General features: G+C 38.7%; 1 protein-coding gene across 3 annotated transcripts in view; it reads left to right on the top strand.

Moving 5' to 3' along the window:
• CSPG5 (chondroitin sulfate proteoglycan 5) overlaps positions 1 to 22,500 on the top strand; it is a 994,436-nt gene that overhangs the window by 705,009 nt on the left and 266,927 nt on the right. Inside the window, exon 4 of one of the 3 annotated variants that reach the window (XM_044066023.1) lies at positions 8,479 to 8,554. In XM_044066023.1, the coding sequence (XP_043921958.1) occupies positions 8,479 to 8,554 (76 nt within the window). Of the gene's footprint in view, positions 1 to 8,478; positions 8,636 to 22,500 lie in introns of all 3 variants that reach the window. The other 2 variants (XM_044066022.1, XM_044066021.1) reach the window with 2 other exon arrangements.

Raw genomic sequence — 22,500 nt, 5'->3', positions numbered from 1 at the left:
ATTAAGTTATTAAAGTATTAAAGTAAATGTAATGGTTCGGAAGTCCATTTTTTTATTGAGCTATTTTGATACTGTTGTATTGTGACTCCGTTTGCTGAAGTGCTGTATCCCTTTGTTGTGTTTAGTGTTAATTATATGGCATTAGCTGTGGATCTGTTAGCTCTGAAAGCAAACTGCAGAGGTTCAAAATCAGGAGGTAGGCCTGATGACAAATATTTTTTGATCAGCTACTCAAAACATTTCATAACAGTAGATGTCAGTGACTGGTCTGTAGTTGTTAAGGCCGGAGGGGGGAGGTTTTCTTAGGCAATGGAGTGATGTTTGTTTCTTTGTAGCATGAGGGTACTTTTGCCATGGCAAGAGAGGTGTTAAATATCTCTGTGAGTACTGTGCACAGTTGATCAGCACAGCCTTTTATCACCTTGACCAGTATGTTGTCTGGGCCAGCAGCCTTCCTGGAGTTCAACTTTCTTAGCTCTTTTCTTACCTCCTTTGTACTGAATTTGAGCACAGCATCCTTCTCGTCAGTCGGCAGCTTTAGTGACAACCTGTTGTTTTGCTCCTCAGATCTTTCAAAGAAGGTCTTCAATCTTTCCAGGAATTTGATACTGTCCTCACACTGTGCTGACTTGATTTTTTAAATATATATATATATATATATATATATATATATATATATTATCTGAAGAGTTGTCACTTTAACATAGCTATACATCCACATTTTTTTCCAATATAATTTGGTACTCAGGCTGATTGTAGTCATTGGTATATGTTTTCTTGTACTATATGATCAGAGATTGTCTTATACCATCTTTCTTGTTTGCTTACATTTTTCCCATTCCCTCAATAGCTGATTGATCTTTAGATATCTACTCCCTTCTGATAGTGATCTTTTTAGCCTTTTAAAAATGCTGAGTTTGGTGTACAGGCACTCTGAGACCTAAACCTATGCATAGATAGGCATGTCATGGTCTTTCCATTGCAAACACAAAAGGCCCCAAACATACGCATTGATATGAGCATTATGGCCTAAGCTGTCCTTTGCCTGCTTGGCCAACTTTGCTCCATTCTAGATGTCTTTGCAGTGAATCTCACCCACCACTAGGATATGCCACTATAATGCTGAATGTCATACCCTCTCCTATGATTTGTCACTGCCTCATTCCTTTCCCTTATTGATCAACTGAAACCAGGATATCTGTTCAAATGCAGCTTAATATGTACTTGAACTGAAACCCTAGCCCCCCTGAACCAGTGGAATGGTGCATATTTCTTTCTTTCTTTCTTTCTTTACATGAAAAAACTGACCTAGAATAGCAGCTGGCAGTGATTCTTAATTAGAATGCTACATGAGACAGAATTCTGCAGGGACTTACCTTTGTACTAGTACTACCAACTGTCCCTCATAAGACAGAGAGATAGAAGAGAATGGCTAAAGTTCTGGTATACTATGAGAAATTTTATTTTCAAACTTTTCTTTTAACTTTGCAGTTATGTGTTACAATAACGGAAATAACCTAGCATCAGACAAGTAAATAATCAAATCACCAGATCATAGCAATTCAGAGGCAGAGTATCAGAACAATTCAGAGACAGAGTTTGCTCTCAGAAATGCTTCTGTCTGCTGACTGATTTACATTTTCTTCTGGTCTTCAGTATCAGAACTCTACAAAATAATACAGAAACAGCAACAACAGAAACCCTTCACTGTGAGACTTACTTGCAGGAGACACAGTTGCATAATGGTTAAAGTCTATGCCACCGATGCCCAAGGTACAAGGTTTGATCCTGACCTTCATCCGATACTTGTGTGGAGTTTGCATGTTGTCTTTGTTGGATTCCCACCCACCTCCCCCCTCCAACAAAACATGCTAGGTGTTTCTACCTCAAACTCTCCCAAAAAAGGAGCTGTAGGAAGCAACATGAACTCTAGGTGGTGCCTGTTGTGGGAAAATTATATAGACCAACTGCTTTAAGTATCAACCAACTGTGGTGTGCAGTAGCCTGCAGAAGAACAGGGAACACACAGCCTATGTGCCATGTCTAGCCACTTGATAATGTAAAAACTGGCTCTTGGTAATCTGGTCACTGACTAATACCGTCAAAAATAGGTGAAGGATATTTTACCGTAATAAGTTAGTTGAGAACCCAGCCTCTATTGACCACAGAGGGGATCAATGTGCCTATGCTATACAACATATCCAACCTGGTTCAATAAATGAATGACACGCTGGTTTCCAGTTGCCCAGCTTTGGAAAAGCTGAACATAAAACTAAACATGAACTATGGAATGAGGCACGCAGTACAGATTAATTTACAGAACAGCTTGGAAGTGGATGACTAGAAAACTTGTGTATTCAGGAGAGATGAGTTGAAAGGCCAGTGCAGCAAAGCCACTTGGCTCTGGATCCAGAGTCACAGGGGAAGGATAGAGTACAAATGTTTTTTGAATTGTGGTGAGGGACAGTCTTCAAAAGAAAGTGAGGACTGGCATCAGAAGTAGTGATTGTCTCATGACACTCAGAATCTGATGTAAAGATAAGGCAGTGTTTATAATCTCAGCATATGCCACACAGCACAGTTGTGATAGAGAGGAAAAGACAGCATTCAGACAGCGGTAGCAGGACCTACTTGATAAAGCAGAACAACATAAATTAGTGTTGATAATGCAAAGACATGAATGCTCATATTGGGCTAGACAGAACAGGCTAGGAGGACTGCCTGAGTCCACATGGATGAGGCAGCATGAATAAAGAAGAGGCCATTTTAAACTTTTGTCTGGCAAATGGCTTGTTTGAGGTGAACATAGTTCAGCAAGAAAGACCGTCATAAGATCACATAGAAGAATGGCCAATGCACAACTCAGGTACACTTCCTCCTAGTAAAGAAAAGGCTTATGGGGAGAACCAGTGATTGCAAAGTCATCTACAACATAAACCACTGGTGGCCACAATCAACTGCAAGCAGTGGTCAGAGAAGGCTCTAAGGTCAACAGAGGCGAGGTTGAAGACCTGGAGGTTGACTGGAGAAAAAAAAACAGTACAATTCAGAGAAAAGCTCGGGGCTCTAGCATCTCAAGAAGAAGACAAAATAGCTGGAGTGGAAGAAGAATGGTAGCATCTCAAAACCGCATGTGTGAAGATTATAGAACTGCCCTAGAAAACAAAAATGGAGAAAAACTAAGGGTAATACTGCTCAATGCCAGAAGTCTAAACCTCAAGATGCACGCCCTCGAAGCCCTCCTCAGTATGGAGAACATCGATGTCTGTGCTGTGACTGAAACCTGGTTCAAGGCTCCTGAGAGCACCCCAGCACTATCAGGTTATACCTCATATCATGCATTCCGGCCCCAAAATCCGGACCGAACCACAAAAGGAGGGGGAGTATCCATATTCATAAAGGATACCCACACCTCCAGGTTAGTGGCAATGCACGAAGCATCGGAGACCATCCAGGTGCAATTAACCATAGGTAAAACTGCCCTACAGTTTGTAGCATGCTACAGACCACCTTCTCAAACTCAGGAAACCCACACAGCCTTCCTGAAGACACTGGAGAGTATGAATGTCTCTCCAAACACCATCATATTGGGTGACTTCAACTACCCAAACATAGACTGGGAACATTACTCAAGCCCCAACACCCTAGCCCAAAGGTTCCTGGAGTTCATAAACTCAAATGCTATGGAACAACTAGTCACCATTCCCACAAGAGGAGAAAATATACTAGACCTGATCATCACAAACATGGGGACAAAATGCTCCACACCGGAAGTATATCCCTCATTGGTGAGATCAGACCATAAATTAATCTCATTGGAGATCCACATCCCGCCCCCACCCCCAGCAAAAAAGACCACAGTGAAGAACTTCTCAAAAGCAAACTTCACACTTCTTAAGACTGGAGTAGTATCCTTCAAGGCCCCCGAGCCAGTGGAAGCCACAACCCACGCTGCTGAAACCCTTACAAATGCCTTCTATGAGCACCTCCAGGAATGTATGGATCAAGCAATCCCTAATAAAATCAAGACCCTTTCCACCAAAGGCAGGCACCCAGTCTGGTGGACCCCAGCCATAAACAAACTCTACAACAAGAGGAGAAAGCTACTACATGACAGAGCAAAATCCCTAAATGGGAAGGCATCTCTGATCAATACTAGCAAAAAACTACGATCACTCATAAAATCATCCAAGGCCAACTTTGGGAGAAAAATCACTAATGACACAAAAGACAATCATAAGGCCTTCTTTAGCTGTGTTAGAAACCTGGGTGGAAACTCCCAGATATGCTCAGAATTAGTCCAAAATGATAAAAAAATCACTGAACCCACAGACATTGTCAACATACTGGCAGACAGGTTCAGTGCAAATTTCTCCCCTCCCTTCCTCCCCCCCAAAAGGAGAAATATCTATCCCACCAGAGTCTAGCCTCCCAAACATCTCAGATGCCCAGGTGAGAGCTGCTCTCTCTAAAGCAAAAAACACAGCATCAATGGGACCGGACGGTGTCCCCGGCTGTGTGCTACACGAACTCAATGAGGAACCCACACATAAGGCTGCTGTTTAATCTTAGCCTTACTACAGGATACATACCCAAAGAATGGCGTACGGCAACTGTGGTCCCACTCCACAAAGGCGGTGCTTCTACGGACCCTGGAAATTACCGCCCCATAAGCTTGACGAGCCTTGTCTGCAAAGCTATGGAGAGGATCATAATGGAACTCATAAATAAAGACATTGGGGACCTACAGACACTGGATCCTACCCAGTTTGGCTTTGTCAAGGGCAGATCCTGCCTCTTGAACTTGGTCGACTTTTCAAACAGTCACTAAGGCCATTGATGAGGGTAAGGCAGTTCACACAGCCTACCTTGACCTAGCAAAAGCGTTCACACAATACCCCACTTGGGCATCATAGAAAAGCTCACCAGCTTAGATGTAAACCCATATGTCACAAGATGGGTTGCAAACTGGCTCAAGGACAGAACACACAGGGTTAGAGTTGCTGGTGCCATGTCAGACTCTAAGCCGGTCACGAGCAGTGTCCCACAGGGCTCAGTCCTGGGCCCCCTCATGTTCGGCATTTATTTTTCTGAAGTGCAGGCAAACATAGGGGGATTGTGGCTGACAAAATTTGCAGATGACTGCAAACTGGGCACTATAATTGACACTCCATAAGACACAGACATCCTCCAGCGAGGTCTCATAGAAATGGATAACTGGTGCCAGAGCCATGGCCTTAAGCTAAATGCCAAAAAATGTATAGTCATACCCTTTGGGAAAAACAAGGTAACCCCTAATTACCACATAGGTGGTAATCCATTAAACACGGAAGAAGTTATCAGGGACCTGGGGACCCAAGTTGACAGTAACCTCTCTTTTGACACTCACATTGCCAAAGTGGTTAGGAAGACCTTCTACATTGCCCACCTGATCATGAAGAGATTCACATCCAGATCAGGAGAGGTCATTGTACCCCTGTACTCTTCACTTATCAGACCAATGATTGAGTACAACGCCCCATTCGAATGTACCTTACCCGACACCTGCAGCAGTTGGAAAGACCCCAAAAGTTCCTCACCAAAAGGATAAAGGGGCTCAAACATATGTCATACGATGCCCGACTGAAGAAACTCCAGCTCTATTCAGTCACATACCGTCTGCTCAGAGGTGATCTGTGCCTGACATATAAGGCCATGTCCAACCCGGAATTAATGGACATGCTCCACCTCAAAAAATCCAAATCCACCAGAGCCACGAGAGCAAGAGACTTAAACCTCAACACGGATATAAATAGGACATGCTGGAGGGACAGATTCATCACCCAGAGACTCCCTACACTATGGAACAGAATCCCAGTCCATGTGAGGCAGAGCCCCTCACTGACTCTGTTCAAGAGAAATCTTGACGAGTGGATGGGAGATCGTAGGTTTACCCCGGGAATCATCTCTGTGTCACTGCTGGACAGAGGCACAGCAAACTAATGGGTATAGTATTCTCATCCTAAGGGGTGGTGAAAGCCACACACACTCTGGCTAGGCTTATAAATGCCCTAGGGCAGATAGCCTAGTATGAACCTATGAACCTATGAAGATATGTGGCCAGGTCAGGTATGTAAATAAGATACATATGGAAAGCTGGTGGTGGAATTCAGAAGTCCAGGACATTATCAAAAGAAAGAACTAGTGAAGAAACAAGTGACAGAAAAGACAGATCAGGCTATGAAGCAATACTGTCTGGTTATCAAACAGGCTAACAGAGCAGTTGCCATAGGGAAGAATAAGGCATCAAAGGCACTCTGCCAGATTGTGGAAAGTGACTCAGCAGATAGCACAAAAAAACTCTATCAGGCTGCAAAGAAAAGACAGAAAGATAAAGAAGATAGTCATTAGACATCCTTCATAAGGGATACAAGCTACAACCTGCTCACCAGTCCACATGAGATCAAAGGCAGATGGAAGGAGTACTTTCAGCAGCTTCTGAATGAAGAAAACCTCACAGAAGCTGAACTGCATCAGATACAGCCTGTGATGAAAGAGGAAGAGAGCCCACCCCAAAGAAGTAAGAACAGCACTAAAGAAAATGAAGTCAGGGAAAGTAGCAGGCTCAGATGAGGTCATGGCAGATATGATCAAGATGTTGGGTAAATTAAGGGAGAAATGGCTTCTGAGGATACTCATAGCAGTAAGGAGAAAAAGACATATCCCAGGTGACTGTAGTGTATTCTAGTGCCAGTGTACAAGATCAAACTGGACATTAACAACTGGGGCAGTGTAGAGGTATCAAACTCTTGTCAAGCAGTGGAGTAGAAAGAACTGGGAGATGAGCAGTTTGGATTCAGATCAAGATGCAGCATGACTGACCCAATGTTTGCAGTGAGACAAATAGTTGAGAAGAAGCTAGAGATGAGGAAAGAGTCCAAATTGGGATTCCTAGACTTGGAGAAAGCATGTGGGCAGTTCTTTGATGGTTCAAATTCCCAGAAAAATTGATAGAAACATTGGTAGAATTAGTGAAGGCTTTATACAGGGAATCAATGTCAGAAGAAAGAACAGTGTTCAGACTTACAGATGGTTAACCAGTGGAATTGGGTTTGCATCAACTTTCAGTGCTGAGCCCAGTTCTATTAAGGCTGGTGATGGAGTATAAATATGTCAGAGGAGACAGATCAACAAAGCTGTTGTATGCATATGATGTGACATTGCATGCAGACTCCCAAAAAGAAGTTCATCAAATGATAGAAGAATGGAAAAACTGAAGGCACATGAGATGAGGATGACTACAAATAACACAGTTGTAATGGCAGCAAATGGGGGAAATCAGAAGAAGCTGAAAATTGAAGTAGAAGGGAAAGTAGTTCAACAGGTTAAAACTTCAAGTATCAGGACGGAATAACTGATCAGGAAGGAATGACTGAGCAGAAAGCAAGTCTAAATGAGAAGATTAAAGCTAGTATCAGAGGGGCAACAGTCAACAACTGGTATAGATTGTTGAGGGTATTGTGTGACAGAAGAATGCCAAAGAAGCTGGGAACTGATGTGTACACAACATTGGTGTGACCAGGAACCTGTGCACTGAAGACAGAGCCGTTAAAGAAGCTACACGTGATGGAAATGAAGTGCCTGAAATAGGTGGTACGACGCACACTGTAGGACAGATGACATGAGAATATCAGAGCAGAAGCCAAATTAGCTCCAATCACAGAGCAGGTCAAAGAGAACAGATGGTGGTTCAGGAACATGTGCAGAATAGCAGAAGACAATTTGGTGAGGAAGATTTGGGAAAGACTGGAAGAAGGCAAAAGGAAATGAGGATGCCCAACAAAGAGATGGATGGACTGTGGGAGAGAAAACCTGAGACAATTAAGATGGTAAAAGAGTGGCACTGACTCAAGAATGATGGCCACAATTGATGCTATACCCCAAATGCATGTAGAAAATGGGAAATGGGGATGATGAGAGTGATGATGATCATGATGATTACTTTCACTACTAAAATGGAAACACATACTTTGTTTTGACTGTGGGTTTGATATTTGATATTTCCTGCAAAATGTCACATTTCATCAATAAATGTCCCACTCTGGACATCTGAAAATGTAGTAAGCAGTCTTGTTTGAAATTAGTGTGAGCCTCCTTGATGGCCTTATCCAAAGTGAACCTGTTTGTTTTAGCATATGCTAATGACTGTGAAATTATTACAATATAAATTTAATTTTTTAATGAATTTTAACAGAGGTTGGTAGGTATTCTGGTGAAAAGGAAAGCTTTACAAGTGAGGCAGGCATGGCTTGTGTGACTGATCTAAACCTTGATTGATAATTCTTAGCAACAAAGCAGATCATTGTATCATCAGCATTGTCTCATTCAAATATTACTGACACTGTAAAATGAACTGAAACAGTATTAAATTAAATAGAACAAATGAACAACAAGCTAAAAAGCCAAGTTTCTGAATTTATTTTTTCGACTTCTATTCAGCAGGTATCGCACACCGTCAGAGCAGCACAACGATAACTTCTCACTTTCTACTATTGCTGAAGGCTCTCATCCAAATGTAAGGAAACTATGTGACACTCCATCTAACCTGTTCCCCCATGTTCCTGCTATGGCTTACTATGATAATCTTATGTGTCAGGTAATGGCTTTCTCTTTGTCTCTTCCCATTCTGCATGCTTCAAGGATGTCCAACCTTGTGGTGGTCAAGAAACGCATTTTACTGTTTTGCATAATGCATGTGTCATATCACTATTTCTAAGAAATGGCCAAATCACAGTAGTTGCTACCCAAGGCAATGAAGCTTTGAATAAAATGACAGATTTGCTTATATTTCTGAAATACATTGCAGAGTTGCAGAGCAGTGCCAACACTCTTCATTCTCTGTATTGTAACTTTTGTCTGATTTGGTGACTAACTTATACACTTTACTATATATAAATGACAAACTTTTGAAAGCTGTCTCAGTATGCTATGTGGTACCCCTGAGCCATTGGTTGGACAACCCTGCTTCAGCAGCACATCAAAGCTAAAGGTTACATTTAGAGTATTTTAGGTGTTAATGATTTGAAGGCTGCGACCAGAAATGAAATAGTATACACTTGTATTAATATCCATTATAGAATGTAACTTTCTTACTAAATGCATACTAAGTGCATATGTTTTATGAGCTACAGGGGATGGGAATGTAAAAGGTCAAGTTAGACTAAAAGAATGCCAGGTAAGGTCACATCCTGTTAAAAAAATCCATATTAGTTGGTTTGTAGTACATTCTTCAGTTGTCATACATTTAGATTAAATTTTGGAATCTAATCTAAGTTTATGTGATATCTTTACCATCATATATCGGATATTGATATAGGGTAACCAAATTAGTTAGGATACAGATGGTAGGCAAAGGGAAGTATGCATTTCAGAGGAACCACACCTATTATGGAGCAAATTACTATTCAGGATTAGTATTACATTAATATCACATCTCTTCTCCCATTTGTACTTTGAAGACTTACTAACACCAATAAATATAGGTATTGTAATGAAATCTGCTCTCTACTACAATCAACTATATGATATTCACATCTGACTGCAATGGCAAAGAATAATGCATAAATGTGTGTACAGATTTCCAGGTACCAACCTTGAAGAACTCCTGTAAATGCAGCTATTTAACCACTAACAGACAAGCTATAGACCCTAACTCCCCAAGGGCTTGTTTTATTTGCCTTTTGATATCAGAGCTTGTCGTGAACTAACCAGTGATTCATGACTTACTCAAAGCAGGTCTAACAGGTACATTTTCATTTGGCTATTGTAAAGAAAATGAAAACATCTTCATCTGTGTTAGTATGTCTGGCAGGAGAGTTGTGTATCTTCTCAGATTAACTTGTATGCCAGCATGTCTAATTGTGTAAATGTGAATATGTTTCTTAAATGCTGATTATTTCACTGTTTAAACAGAATGTTTAAAGAATCTGTCAGTTTTTTGATACATTTCTAAGTGCACATGTTTGTAAGGGGGATTCTAAAGTACTGTGGAGAATCAGCTGAACAGTGGGTGATGCCATTAGAATTTTCCTGATTGCTTGGTGATTATTTGAGCAGCTGATTGACAGGAAAAATAACTTTTTCAAACAGATGACTGTTATTTTTAAAAAAACAAGACATTTGAGGCTTTTAAGCTGTGCAGTTAGTCAACTGCTGAACAGTTTGTGAAGACTTTTAGTCAGTTACAGTGCTGTGCAGTGATACCCGAAGAAAAGATAACTCACGAAAAACTGTAAGCCTGCCTTTACCTTGTGTTATGTGATAGGTTAGATCAGGGACATTATTCTCTAGTTAGATTAGGAAAGCTTAGCTATTCAGATAGAGTTTTTTCTAGAATGATGGACTTCTATCCTACAATTTAATTTTATATTTCTGTTGATTGAATTCTGGTGTTTATTGAAAGTTATTTATTTATAGACTTGTAATCATTTTACTTATTATTAAATGTTTTTCATTACTTTATATTGTGGCTGGAAAACAGTCTGTTCTTTAGAGATTAGAGAGTGCTTATAACTGTTTTATACTCCCAGGTCGCCTAAAAGCCCTGGTCACTTCTGATCATAGCTATCATTTATTTTGATATTTAATTTTCATAATTGGACACCCCTTTAGAAGGACATGAAGACACTCTGATTGGTGGCAGCATTACCATATTATTTTGAGGAAGCGACACAGCTGGAAATCTGTGTCAGGCTTTCCCAGAAGTGTTTGAATATGTGAGATTTAAATTTACTTTGAGTGTGAGTGTATCAAAAGTCTTAAACTGGGACACATTGTTCTGAAGTGTGTAATAAGAAGTTACAATAAGGTTGGACAGAAGTATACAGTATAGCCCCAGATTACAGAGTGTGTTTCTATTGTGCTCTTAGGGGGAAATTATGAAATATTACTATTGTTTAAGTGACAGTCTCACACTGGAGTCAGTAGTGAGGATTTAAGCTCCTTAGTTACTGACCCAAGATAATACAATGTCACATTTAATTAGTAGCAGTCCGGTGGGATGTAGCTGGATGTCACATTTATTGTTGGCAGTCTGGTGGGATATAGCCAGACGCCACAGCTATTATGAGATAAAAACATGGGACATATCACATCTTACTGTGCATGTCCCATGCACAATAAAAGTCAAGATTCTTTTGATATTTAATGAATACAGTCTGCTGCTAATTTTAGAGAAATAATCAGTAAATATTACTGGTACATTCATAGCATGATTTAACTATGATCAGTAATCATTTTATTTAAAATCAGTCTATCATTGTCTATAAAACAATCTTGCATTTATGAAAAGCTAAACAGTCTTTTAACATTAACAGGACCTACAGTATTCTGGTCAATCCAGCAGAACTAAATGCTAATAAAATCTCCAAATAGAGAACTTGACATCAGTACTTGGTATAGGCATCACATAGCATGTATTTAGGCTACAAGTTGGAAGGGGCTCTTTTCTTGGGGGCTTTAAAGTCTATTGAAAGGGAGCTCTGATTCCCCAAATAAGAAGTAAAATTCCAAACGTTTCCAGTGGGGAAGTATAACATCACTGATGTTAAATGAACTCTTAGGAGAATATTTTGCTAATCATGAAATAAAATAAGAGTCAAACAGGTAATATGATGGCAATACCTGACTAGGTGAAGCAAACTTAAAACTGCATCCAAGTAGAATCCTTATCTTTTACCAGAGTAGTCATTTTATTTATTTTTTTGCCTTGTTAACTGTGTAAGTGAATTGGGGTGACTCTTTTCAGATGCTACCCAGATCACTAGGGCGAGGACAATTACAAACAAAAAAATACATTGCACACAAAAAATATTATATAATGTGCATTGGATTGTTTATGACCCTCACAACATTATATACCTCTCTTGTGAAATGTCACATTCAGAGTTTAGGGATGTCAAACCAGTCTAGGAGGTAAAGAGTTCTGAAATGAAAGTAGTCAATGTTCTTTCTTTCTGAGAACAAGCCATTTATTTATTTATTTATTTATTTATTTATTTATTGACATTTGATGACCAGGAAAGTCCGACTGGGTCAGAAACCCATTTTCAGTGGAGGCCCAGGAGAAAAGCTCCACAGTACAAAGTATGGACAATAAATGTTTAAACAATAGTATCATAAGACCTAGCATGCATTTTTAAAACATAGATTAAAAGTACATATTGACAAAAATTATACAGTCAAAAATAAGAGTGAGTTTAACATTTGTCGTAAAATAGAAGAGGTATTTGTTGACAAACCAGTTTACAATAGTAGCCTGATTACTAAGCAGTCAAATAAATTATGGAAATAGAACATTTTGACTTTTGAGAATAGGGATGAAAGAGTAATATGAGAAATTCAAGGATTGTTAGTACAGAAAATTTGGGGATAGAACAGGGGTAAAGAAATGAAGGGGAGATTAGTGTAGAAAGTTGCTATAGGATGTATTGAGAAAAATTTTAGTGTGGGAATTGTAGAGGTTGAATGAACAGTAGTACAGCTAGACACAGGTGAGAAGTTGTAGCTAATTATAAGTGAGGAAATGATTGATCAGGATAGTGTGAGAAGAAAGTTTAGTGTAAGAGGAATGAAGGTGTATTGGAGGGTAGGAAGAACTGCTAGTGGCTAAGATAAGCTTGTAAGATATAAGTTTGATAAAAACTCTACTATAGATGCGATTGAATAAGATAAAAGATCGATAAAAGGAGGCATGAGGGTGAGGGAAAGGGGGTCTGGTAGATTAGAAAAGGAAAATGGGCAAATGCGAGTGTTTAGTAGTCTTTCAAAGTTAATTTTTAGGTGTTAAGGGATTCAATGGTACAAATATTTGGAGGTAGGGCATTCCATAATTTAGCAATGGCATGGGAGTAGAGGCTTTGCCCAGCTCTTTTGGTAGGTTTGCACACTTGTAAGAGTTGCTTGTTAGTAGAGCAAAGGTTTTTGGGTGGGATGTAAGACAATAAGATAGGTTTCAGGGCAGGGCACCCATCAGGATAGTAAATTATTTTTGAGCTAGAGATAGTTGTACTAGAATCAGGCAGTGAGGGAATTGTAAACAGTTAAGTGTTTTAGGGCATCACAATGGTGGGTACGATTAGGTACACCAGTTGCGAATTCGACAATCTTGTGATAGCATGATTGTAGTTTGTTCTTTAGGGTTCTATGAAGATTAATAAGAATAGAGAACCTATATAGGAAGGTAAAAAGTAGGAGGGTGTTAGCAAGTGTTATTTTAGTGGAAGCATCCATGAACTGTTTGTGTCTGTACAGTTTGGTGAGTTTGATATGTGTTTTCTTGATTGTGTCAGATATCTGTTGTTCAAAGGTGAGCTTATTATCTATAGTGATGCCTAAAAGTTTTCCCTGGGTTACTATTTTAATTGGAGTTTTGTTTTGTGAATGTATTTTGAAATCACGTGTGAATGGTTTGGAAAGAACAGTAGAAGCTTAGTTTTGTTTGAGCTGAGTAGTAGCTGTGCATCATTTAACCAAATTTTATTAGTGGTAAGGGCATTTTGCGTAATTGTTAAGAGATGATTGGGGTTGCTAGAAGTGGAGATAATAGTGGTATTATTAGCATCAGAGTACTGGGTGGTTGAGCTTTCGAGGGATGCAGTATGAAGTTTGTTAATAAAGATACTGAAAAACAGAGGCCCACGAATGGATCCTTGGGAGACTCCTGTACTATTTACCTGGCATTTGGAAATGCTTGTTTTCCACTTGACACATTGCTGCCTCTGAGTTAAATAGTTGAAAAAACATTTTTGAGGACTATGGGAGTAGCCTAGCATAGAAAGTTTTGGTGATAGTTTAGAATGAGACACTGTATCAAAGTCTTTTCATAGGTCGAGTAATATTACTAATGTTAATTGGCTCTGGTCCTTGGCTTTGTAAACAGTATCTGTTAAGGATAATACTGCTGTAGTGGTGGGTCTATATTAGATTCTCGAAAGCTGAGAATGTCGAATCTGACATTGTCGACACGAGAATAACGAACGCTGAGAATCTCGAACGCATAAACGGAAATCTCTGTAAGGGGAAATTTCCATTTACTGCAATGTAGTGTGGTCTCGTATTGGTATATTTAAGTAGTGGGGGGTGCAGGGGGCCTTGCATGCCTGCTTAAACCCGTTAGGGTACTTTTTTCTTTTTTGAGGGTGGTCTTTTTATAAGGTCAACGTTTGAAGACATCGACCATATGGTGTCGACCATATAGTGTTCGATGTTTTCAACCGTCAATCTTATAATATAGACCCGTAGTGGTACTATGTGCAGGCCAAAAAACATGTTTGGTAGGTGTAAGGAAGCTGTCTAAGAGGAAATTCATTATTTGTGTGCATACATTTTTCTAGTAGTTTAGGTAAAGGGGAGAGGACAGAGGTAGGTTGATAGTTTGATAGCTCATGTTTTTCCTTCCTTATGCAAGGCAAAGATGATCAATTTTTTTCCAGAGCTTGAGGACATAGGATTCAGTGATAGACCTGTTTAACAGAATACTAACTGTGTAGGCTATTGCATCAGTGGCAAGTTTTAGATATTCCAATGCAAGATTATTAGCAGACAGGGAACATGGCTTTAGTTTAGTGAGTAATTTTTGTACTAGTGAGGTAGGTACAGCTTGTAGAGAGAAAGTAGTTTTTTTAAGGGAGGAATTTGAGCTGAGGTGACTATAGTGTGAGTTATATTTTCTGTATAGTTAGAATTATTGCTAGGTGAGGAGAGATTTGTAAGTTTTAGAATACCATCTATGAAGAGGGAGTTAAACATGTCATCTATTTCAGATGGTTCTTTATCTGGGTCTGGTGACAGGTTTTGAGATGTCCCTGGAGAAAGGAGTTTTGATACAGATTTCCAGAATTTTCTACGGTTGTTGATTTGGCAGTTTAATTGCATTGCTGTGCAAAATAGTTTTTTTTTTGTCAGCAATGACTTTTTTTTTTTGTTTGATTTTGGAGTTGCTTGTATTTTAGTTGGTTGGTTTCATTTTTAGCTCTTTGCCATTCTTTCCAGGCTCGGTCTCCAGCTAGTAATATTTGTTTAGTGGATTTTGTAAGCTAGGGTGCAGGGTTTGTTTTAGTCCTTAGTTCGTAGAAGAGCTAAGCTGTTGATAGCATCCAGGAATGTTTTGTTCAAGTGACTTATGGCATAATCCAGGGGGGAGTATTTTTAGTGGAGACCAGTTTAGAGTTTTTAGGATATTGTTAAAGAGCTTTTGGTTGAATTTGGTTAAATGTCTTGAGATTTTATAATTGTTTTAGACATACATGGGGGAGTTCTGTAGGTATAAGCTGGTGAGTGGTCACTTACGGTATTTGGTAAAATATTGGAGTTGGAGTATTTGAGTGGATTTTTTTACTAGGATCCAATCAAGAGCTGCACCTAGTTGACTTTGTTGTCTACTCTTGTAGGACAGGTTATAAGCTGTGTGAAGCTGTGGAGGTAAATAGTGTCTGTTGGGGGAATAGTGTTCATGTTTTGGCAGTTGATGTTTGTGCCGCTCATAGTTTCATTGGAGATGTTATTGGAAGTCCAGGAGAGAAAGTCTTCAAGAGTTGGGATGTTTTGGCCAGAAGGTATATAAATTACTCCAATGCATATTTGTTTAGAGTTATTTATGTGCATGGATGCTAGGAATATTACTTCATTACCAAAAGTCGGGGCAGGTTTGTAGATGGGATAATTGATAAGCTGGAGTGATAGATTAATGCTACCCGACCTCCTTTTTTATTGATTCTATCTTTTCTCAGAATGTTATAGCCTGGAGGGACAATTTCAGAGTCTTGAATCTGTGGTTTTAGCCAAGTCTCAGTGACTGCTACTATATCTGGGGAGTGGATTATTAGCCATGCATAAAATTCTGTGATTTTGTTGCATGTACTATACAAGTTCATTGTTATTAGAAATTGTTTTTTGTGGGGGGTGATTGTAGGAAGACGGTTGGTTGTGTAGGTCCAGGGTTGGGGTGAATATTACCACACTCTAAGAGTTTAAGAAGCTGAGTTATGATATGGTGAAAAAGTGTGTTTTTATTACTGTATTTGGAGTATTTGTATGGTGTTAATTTTATCTTGTTAAGTGATGGAAGGTAATAGAGCTAAGTAAGGTGAGTTGTGTTGTATTCAGTTAAGTAGGATGCAATGTTAGAACAACTATCTATATGGATGTCAATAGGTAGAGACTGGGTAGATGTTTTTATAAGAGATGGTGGTAGTATGTAGTTGAAAGAGGTAGTTTGTAGAAGTAAGCCAAGTAAAGTGAGTAGAGTTGCAGTGAAGATAAGGTGTTGTGGTGGGAGAGCATACTTTAGTCATATGAAGTTCAGATAAAGAATTAAGGTATGTATGTAAGTATAAGTTATATTTTAACTATTTTAGCTGTGTAAAGGTCAGAAAAGAGGTAAAAATGTATTCAAGTATAAACTATAGAGGAAGAAAATAGACTTAAAAAGGAGATGAAGTATACATTTCTGGAGGAGTGGGAATTTATGAACAGTTGTAATGTGCATGTAAAAGTCATTCAAAGTTATGTGAAAGTAGTTGTGTTTTAGTGTAGGAGGATTTCAGTTATGTAGGTATGAGTTAATTGGATGATGGTGGTGAGTGGGAGGAGTTATGGTGACTATAAATGTAATTGATAGAGGGTGGGTGGGAATGGGGTTCAGGTAGGGAAGCAGAGTTAGCCTGAGCATAGCGAGGGTGAACGGAGAGAGATGGACCTTATTTGCAGCAGCTTAGTCCACAGAAAGAATAAGCCATTGTGTTTTTTTTATTTTGCAGTTTCCTTGGTTTTCTAATTCTTTTCATTTTCAGACTTAGGTTGGTAATGCTCCTAATGTAAGTTATAAAGTTTTCTTGAGGAAAATTAGAATCTAGGGAGGTTTCAGAAATTATTGGGGGGGGGGAGCTGAGGCCAGGTTTGGTAGTTGTAGTGCAAGGGAAAAAATGCTGAGTTACCACTATTAATAAGAAGCAATAAAGAAATCTATGAAGAAAAGGTTTAAATGAGTAGAAGGGGATGGAGGATGACTGTTTGAACCTGATGATGTGCTTTAGTTGACTGTATAGGCAGCAGAGTTTTTACAACTATTTTATATTTCAAAGTAAACATACGTGTATGTCTTAAAAGTTTTTTTGTTATTATTTTATTGTGAGGAGTCTGTGGTTGCAGGCTGCAGGGTCTTGGTTATGACCAGGTACAATTTGTAAGAAAAACAGAAAAAAACGGGCTTATCATCTAAAATAACAAAAAGGAGAGCAGCTATATGAGTCTGTATAAATTCAGCTACAGTTTTACACGGCTGTACTTCCAGAGAGTGGGAGAAAGGAAAAGAGACGTAATGAAAGGTTTTTGATGAGGCACTTAGTAGAAATTGAGTGGTTGTGAGGGCATAAGACTGGTGAGAGGACAGTAATTGAGAGGAGAGAACCATGGATGAGAAGAGAGATAGCCTTATGATAGAGAAATGCAAGCAAATTAACACAGGTAGTTAGACGTAAGTAGGCAGGAATAGTTTGAGAATTGAATAGTTGAAGTAGTAGAGCAAGAAGAAATTAGGTATAAGAATAAGAGACAGTTAAGATAGTATTGCTATGTTACAGTTAGGCTTGGAGTATACGTAATCCAACTGAATTTAGCAACAGAAAATGAACACTGTGAAAAACAATTAAATTGGGAAATACTATACAGAAATCAGTGGTCATGTGTGATATTCTTGTAATGACAGTAGTGTATTTAAACAATTCATACATTCCCCCTCTGTATCGTGTCTAAACCTTAATAATGAGGAGCCAGAAATCTGTTATGTTACAACACTTTTCTGAAATATTCCAAAAGCTAACACTCAGTATCAGTAGCAAAGATCAAACAAGCAATGCTACAATTTCAGGCAATTACAGACAGATACTTAATGAGCAGAGGAGTAATGGTGTCCACAATGATTAATCAATAATCACTAATGTTGTGCCTTAAAATAACCCAAGCTAAACAATTAACACACAAAAACATGACTACTCAAACTTGCAACACAAAAGATCACAATAAATATAAAAGCATTATTTGTAGGGGATTCTAGACCCTCAAACCCCCCAGCATGAGGATTCTAGGATTCTGTCCCTGCATCCCTGATCTCTAAATATACTACTTCTAATATTATACAAAGAAAAGGGATAATTGCCATGTCCCTCTTCATTTACCTTCGTGTTGCACAATATCAAAGAACCATTACAGCACTTCTGTCTTCATCCATGTTTTTTTTTTTTTTTTTTTTTTGCTGGTGTTAAAAAATAGGCAAAGAGACAGCACAAACCCTTGAAGAAAATCAGTTATGTTTCTATTTTAGTTTTGCGGAATGCACCTGTTTTTTTCTTATATTTGTGTGTGTTGTCCGCAGCATATGCCAATGGAAATGTCTGGCTGCTCAATGATATTTCAGTGACCAGACTTTTTTCTATTGGTATTTGCTTGATTTACAATGAGCACACTGTTTGGGCTATCCAGTCAGCATTCTTGTTTTTGAATGGCAATGAAACATTATTGTATAGTGGGCCATTTTTCTTGGCATTCATGATAGTGAAAAGGTAGAAAAAGCATGCAGGAACCAGACAGTAATGGTGAGAATAAATTTTACCATCAGGACTGCACACTGGGTTGAGGTCAGAAACAATAATATGGTTAATGTTACTTACCTTGGGAGATAAAGAAATCAATATCTGTTTTATTCCACTTCCTAAAACAGCCATTGCTCAGTGTTCTGACCTTGTAGTCTGCTTAGGCCATTGTCCAAAAATGTACCTCCTCTAGTATGTGAATGGCTTACAAATAAATCTTGTTGTTAGGGGCATCATACCACAAATTCAGTTTCTAAGCATAGAACTGGAGACACTTTGACCATTATTTACATATAAATTGCTTAAAGGACAGCTAAGGTAAGAATGCGAAAAACATATTTTGTTGCCTTGAATTTCTTTGCTAAACTAAATGTCCCTATAATACTATAAGTAGTTATCATTAATTTTTATTTTGTCCTAAACTAAATTTTCCTGACTGGGGAAACAGTGATATGATTTTATTTTTTGGCTAAGATTTCTGTTTCCCACGATGCACTATATAAACGCACATGATACGATTAGCATGCCCTACCCTCACATGGAATACTTTATTAACTTTGACATGAAACAGTCATGATTGCTACTTTCATGGAGAATCTCTGAAATGTTGTTACAGTGACAATCTCTGGCTTGTGTTCTTTGTCATGCTTTGAATGCATCATATAAGCCTCTTCTTCTTCAACATCAAAATGCTGCTTACTTTTTTTTTTTTTTTTTGAAAAGCCAGCAATAAGTCAGCTGCAGGGACTCTTCTCAGCTGGTATCAGGTTTCTTCGCTCTGAGACCAAAAACTCAGGAATGGAGGACAGCTTGAAAGGGTCTAGTAAATGAGTGTACTGGGAACAACTGTTGGAGGGGAACATCATGAAATCATGTCTCGGTGTTAAACAACCACTTGAGCAGGGTGAAGACTTTGAGCTGTATTGCAAACACAAGTAAGAAAGTTGAAAATAAATAAGTTAAAGACATCTCCAAACTCCTCTCAATAACAAGGGATTACATTTGTGCTAGAGTGTAGGACATCCTACATATGGGATTCTCCTGGTCTCAAGGAATGGTATAATCAACAGTTATAGAGTAATGTGAGAGAAATGATTTGGAATAAATAATAATCCTCCTGTCTGGACAGCCCTTTTACTGAAGCCAAGATATGTAGCTATGTAGTATGTTTCAGGTTCTTTGGATGGCAGTGCAAATTCAAGTATTTTTGTGTGCTGTCTGAGTTGGTTCAAGAGTCCCTGGTTGCTTTGCCTGACTGTTGGTGATGTTAGGAGGGAATAATGGGGTACTGGTTGCACTTATTTTGGGACTGTTAAATACTGGGGGTCTTAAACAAGTTCTGCAGGACCTCTGTAAGAATGTATGGCACAGGTAAGTAACAGTAATACCTGCTTTACTACTACTGGGATTAGGGTCTAATAAGATCTCCCTACAAAGCTCAGGGATCCCCAAAATGTCCTTATGTTGCACTGTAAGAAACGTGAGATGTGTAGATGCAAACAAACCATTTCTCTGTTGTTAGCAGAGTTGACATAATTACTGAATAAAACAGCTTCATTGGAGCTGAGACTGAAGGCATTAGATGGAGAGTCCAATGTCCTTACAGTGGCAAAATGGTCTCTTTCACAGAACTATGTAATTAAAAAGGGGATGCATAGTCACCTCATAAGAGACCTAGAACTGGATTGGGGTTCTAAGTTGCATTTGTTGTGAGGGTTTAATACCAATAGGAAATGTTATTTCGTAGGTGAATTTTGACAAATGCAGAATAAAGCAATTACTAGCCTTATTGAATAGTTTCTGAGTTGATTCTATGTTTAAGTAGTGGGGATTTAAAATTTCAGTTCTCTTTTTGTAATCTTTTTTTATCATCATTGGTTGGTTATATTTTTTCTCTTGACTCATTTCAGTTATACTGTATAAATAACTCCTGTTGTAACTCAAGGATTGTTTAACAAGATGTTTTTTTAAAGAAAAGGGAAGGACAAATGTACAAAACAGTAATAGCAAGACAGTGATAGAAAGTGTGTCCCACTCACATGATCTCTATGGTCAGAAAGTGAATTTTTTTTAATAAATATTAATCTGTGCTGTGCTAAGGTCACTGTATCACTCTAAGTCGTTAGCATTATTTTAGAGGCTATTCTGCATAAAACAGCTGATAGATGGATTTTGTTTTTCAAATAAACAATCTTTCCCCACAGCATCCAATGTGACCCCACAGTATGTTCTTTTACTATCATTCCTTCTTTCAGAATGTACAGAATGTTCTCTAAGCACTAGAAAACTCTAAATTACTTATTATTTAGGGAAAAAAGTAACCCTTACAAGGCAACACCATTCATAGGCCCTGATCATTTACCAGGAAACCCAGTACTAGCATTATGTATATCCCATTGGAGCCTCTATTAAACCTCTTTAACATGAGGCTTGCCACGGTCTGTATCCCAGAAGCCTGGAGACATTATGATACCCATACACAAGGGAGGTACAGCTAGCAACCCTGGTACATATAGACCCATTACTCTTACACATCTTGTTTATAGAGCCACAAATGTATAATTTCTGAATGCATAAATGTAGGTATTGTTATTCTTTTAACCCTGGGTTCACAACAGTTTGTTTTTTGTCTAAGGTAGGTCATACCTTCTTCACCTTGTAATTTTCTTTGAAAGGGTTACTCAAACTGTCAGTGGTTATGTGGTGCATGCAGCCTGCTTGGACCTGGCCAATGCATTTGATACTATCTCCCATTCAGACATTGTCAACAAAGTGGTGGCTCTAAACATCAATCCATTTGTAGTAAGATGGATAGAAAACTGTCTATCAGACAGTACTCTTATCGTGAGAGTTACAGGTGTAACCTCTGTAATTAAAAATGCCATAAGTTGGGTTCTTCAGGGCTCGGTGCTGGGTCATCTTCTATTTGGTATTTGCTTCTCTAACCTATTCAGTTCCTCTAGTTAACAAAATTCAGTGCTGACTGTAAACTAGGAGTGGTTATTCAAATATTCACTGAGGTGCGGGTACTCCAGGATGAGCTGGATTATATAAACAATTGGTACAAGGATAATGGTTTAAGACTAAATGCCAAAAAAATGTAATATGGTCAACTCTAGTAAAAGAAATAATTCCTATTCATACTACATAGCTGATACACCTCTTAAGAATATGACAGTTATTAGACATCTAGGCATTGTTGTGGGTGATCTCTTGACCTTTAATCATCATGTGCCTTATATCTGGCCTGGCGAATAACTGAGTGCATCACATTTAGAAACAAAGAAGTCTTCCTTCCACAGTACTCATCCCTCATCTGCCCCATTATTGAATTTAATGTCCCTTTGGTATGTACTAATTAAAACATATCACTCAACTCAAAGGTTCCAAAACAAAAAAGTCATGGACCTTAAGTCCCTTAGTTATCCAGACCAATTGGCCACCCCGTTTCTCTATGCTTGGTCTTTAGCTTCATGAAACATCCCCCCTCCTAGACTTACTATGTCTTCATAGAGCTAACAGTTCTTCAAACACACATATAAAGGACCTACATTTCTATCAACACATTAATAAAACACAGTGGCATGTTAGGTTCATATCCCAGCATATTCACTACCTATGAAATAAACTACCTAGGTAAGTTAAGTAGTGCAGTACCTAAGCTTCATCGAAGACTAACCTAGACAATTGGACAGGCACTCAAAAATTGTTCATGGGCTTGTCAATTGTAACTCTCCTTGAGGCAGGAGGTAACTTGTGACATTGAGTGTTTTGACTAGGCTGCTAATGGAATGACAACTGTGCCCAGTAGCCACCTATGAACCTATGAATATGTGGAGAGAGAATATCAATACATCTTTTTAAATGATTCCCT

Source organism: Protopterus annectens, chromosome 3.part0 (genome assembly GCF_019279795.1).
Source record: "Protopterus annectens isolate FY-2018-M chromosome 3.part0, PAN1.0, whole genome shotgun sequence".
Classification (NCBI taxonomy): domain Eukaryota; kingdom Metazoa; phylum Chordata; order Ceratodontiformes; family Protopteridae; genus Protopterus; species Protopterus annectens.
Note: the sequence above shows the minus strand (reverse complement) of the source record. Positions and strands in the feature narration are given on the sequence as shown.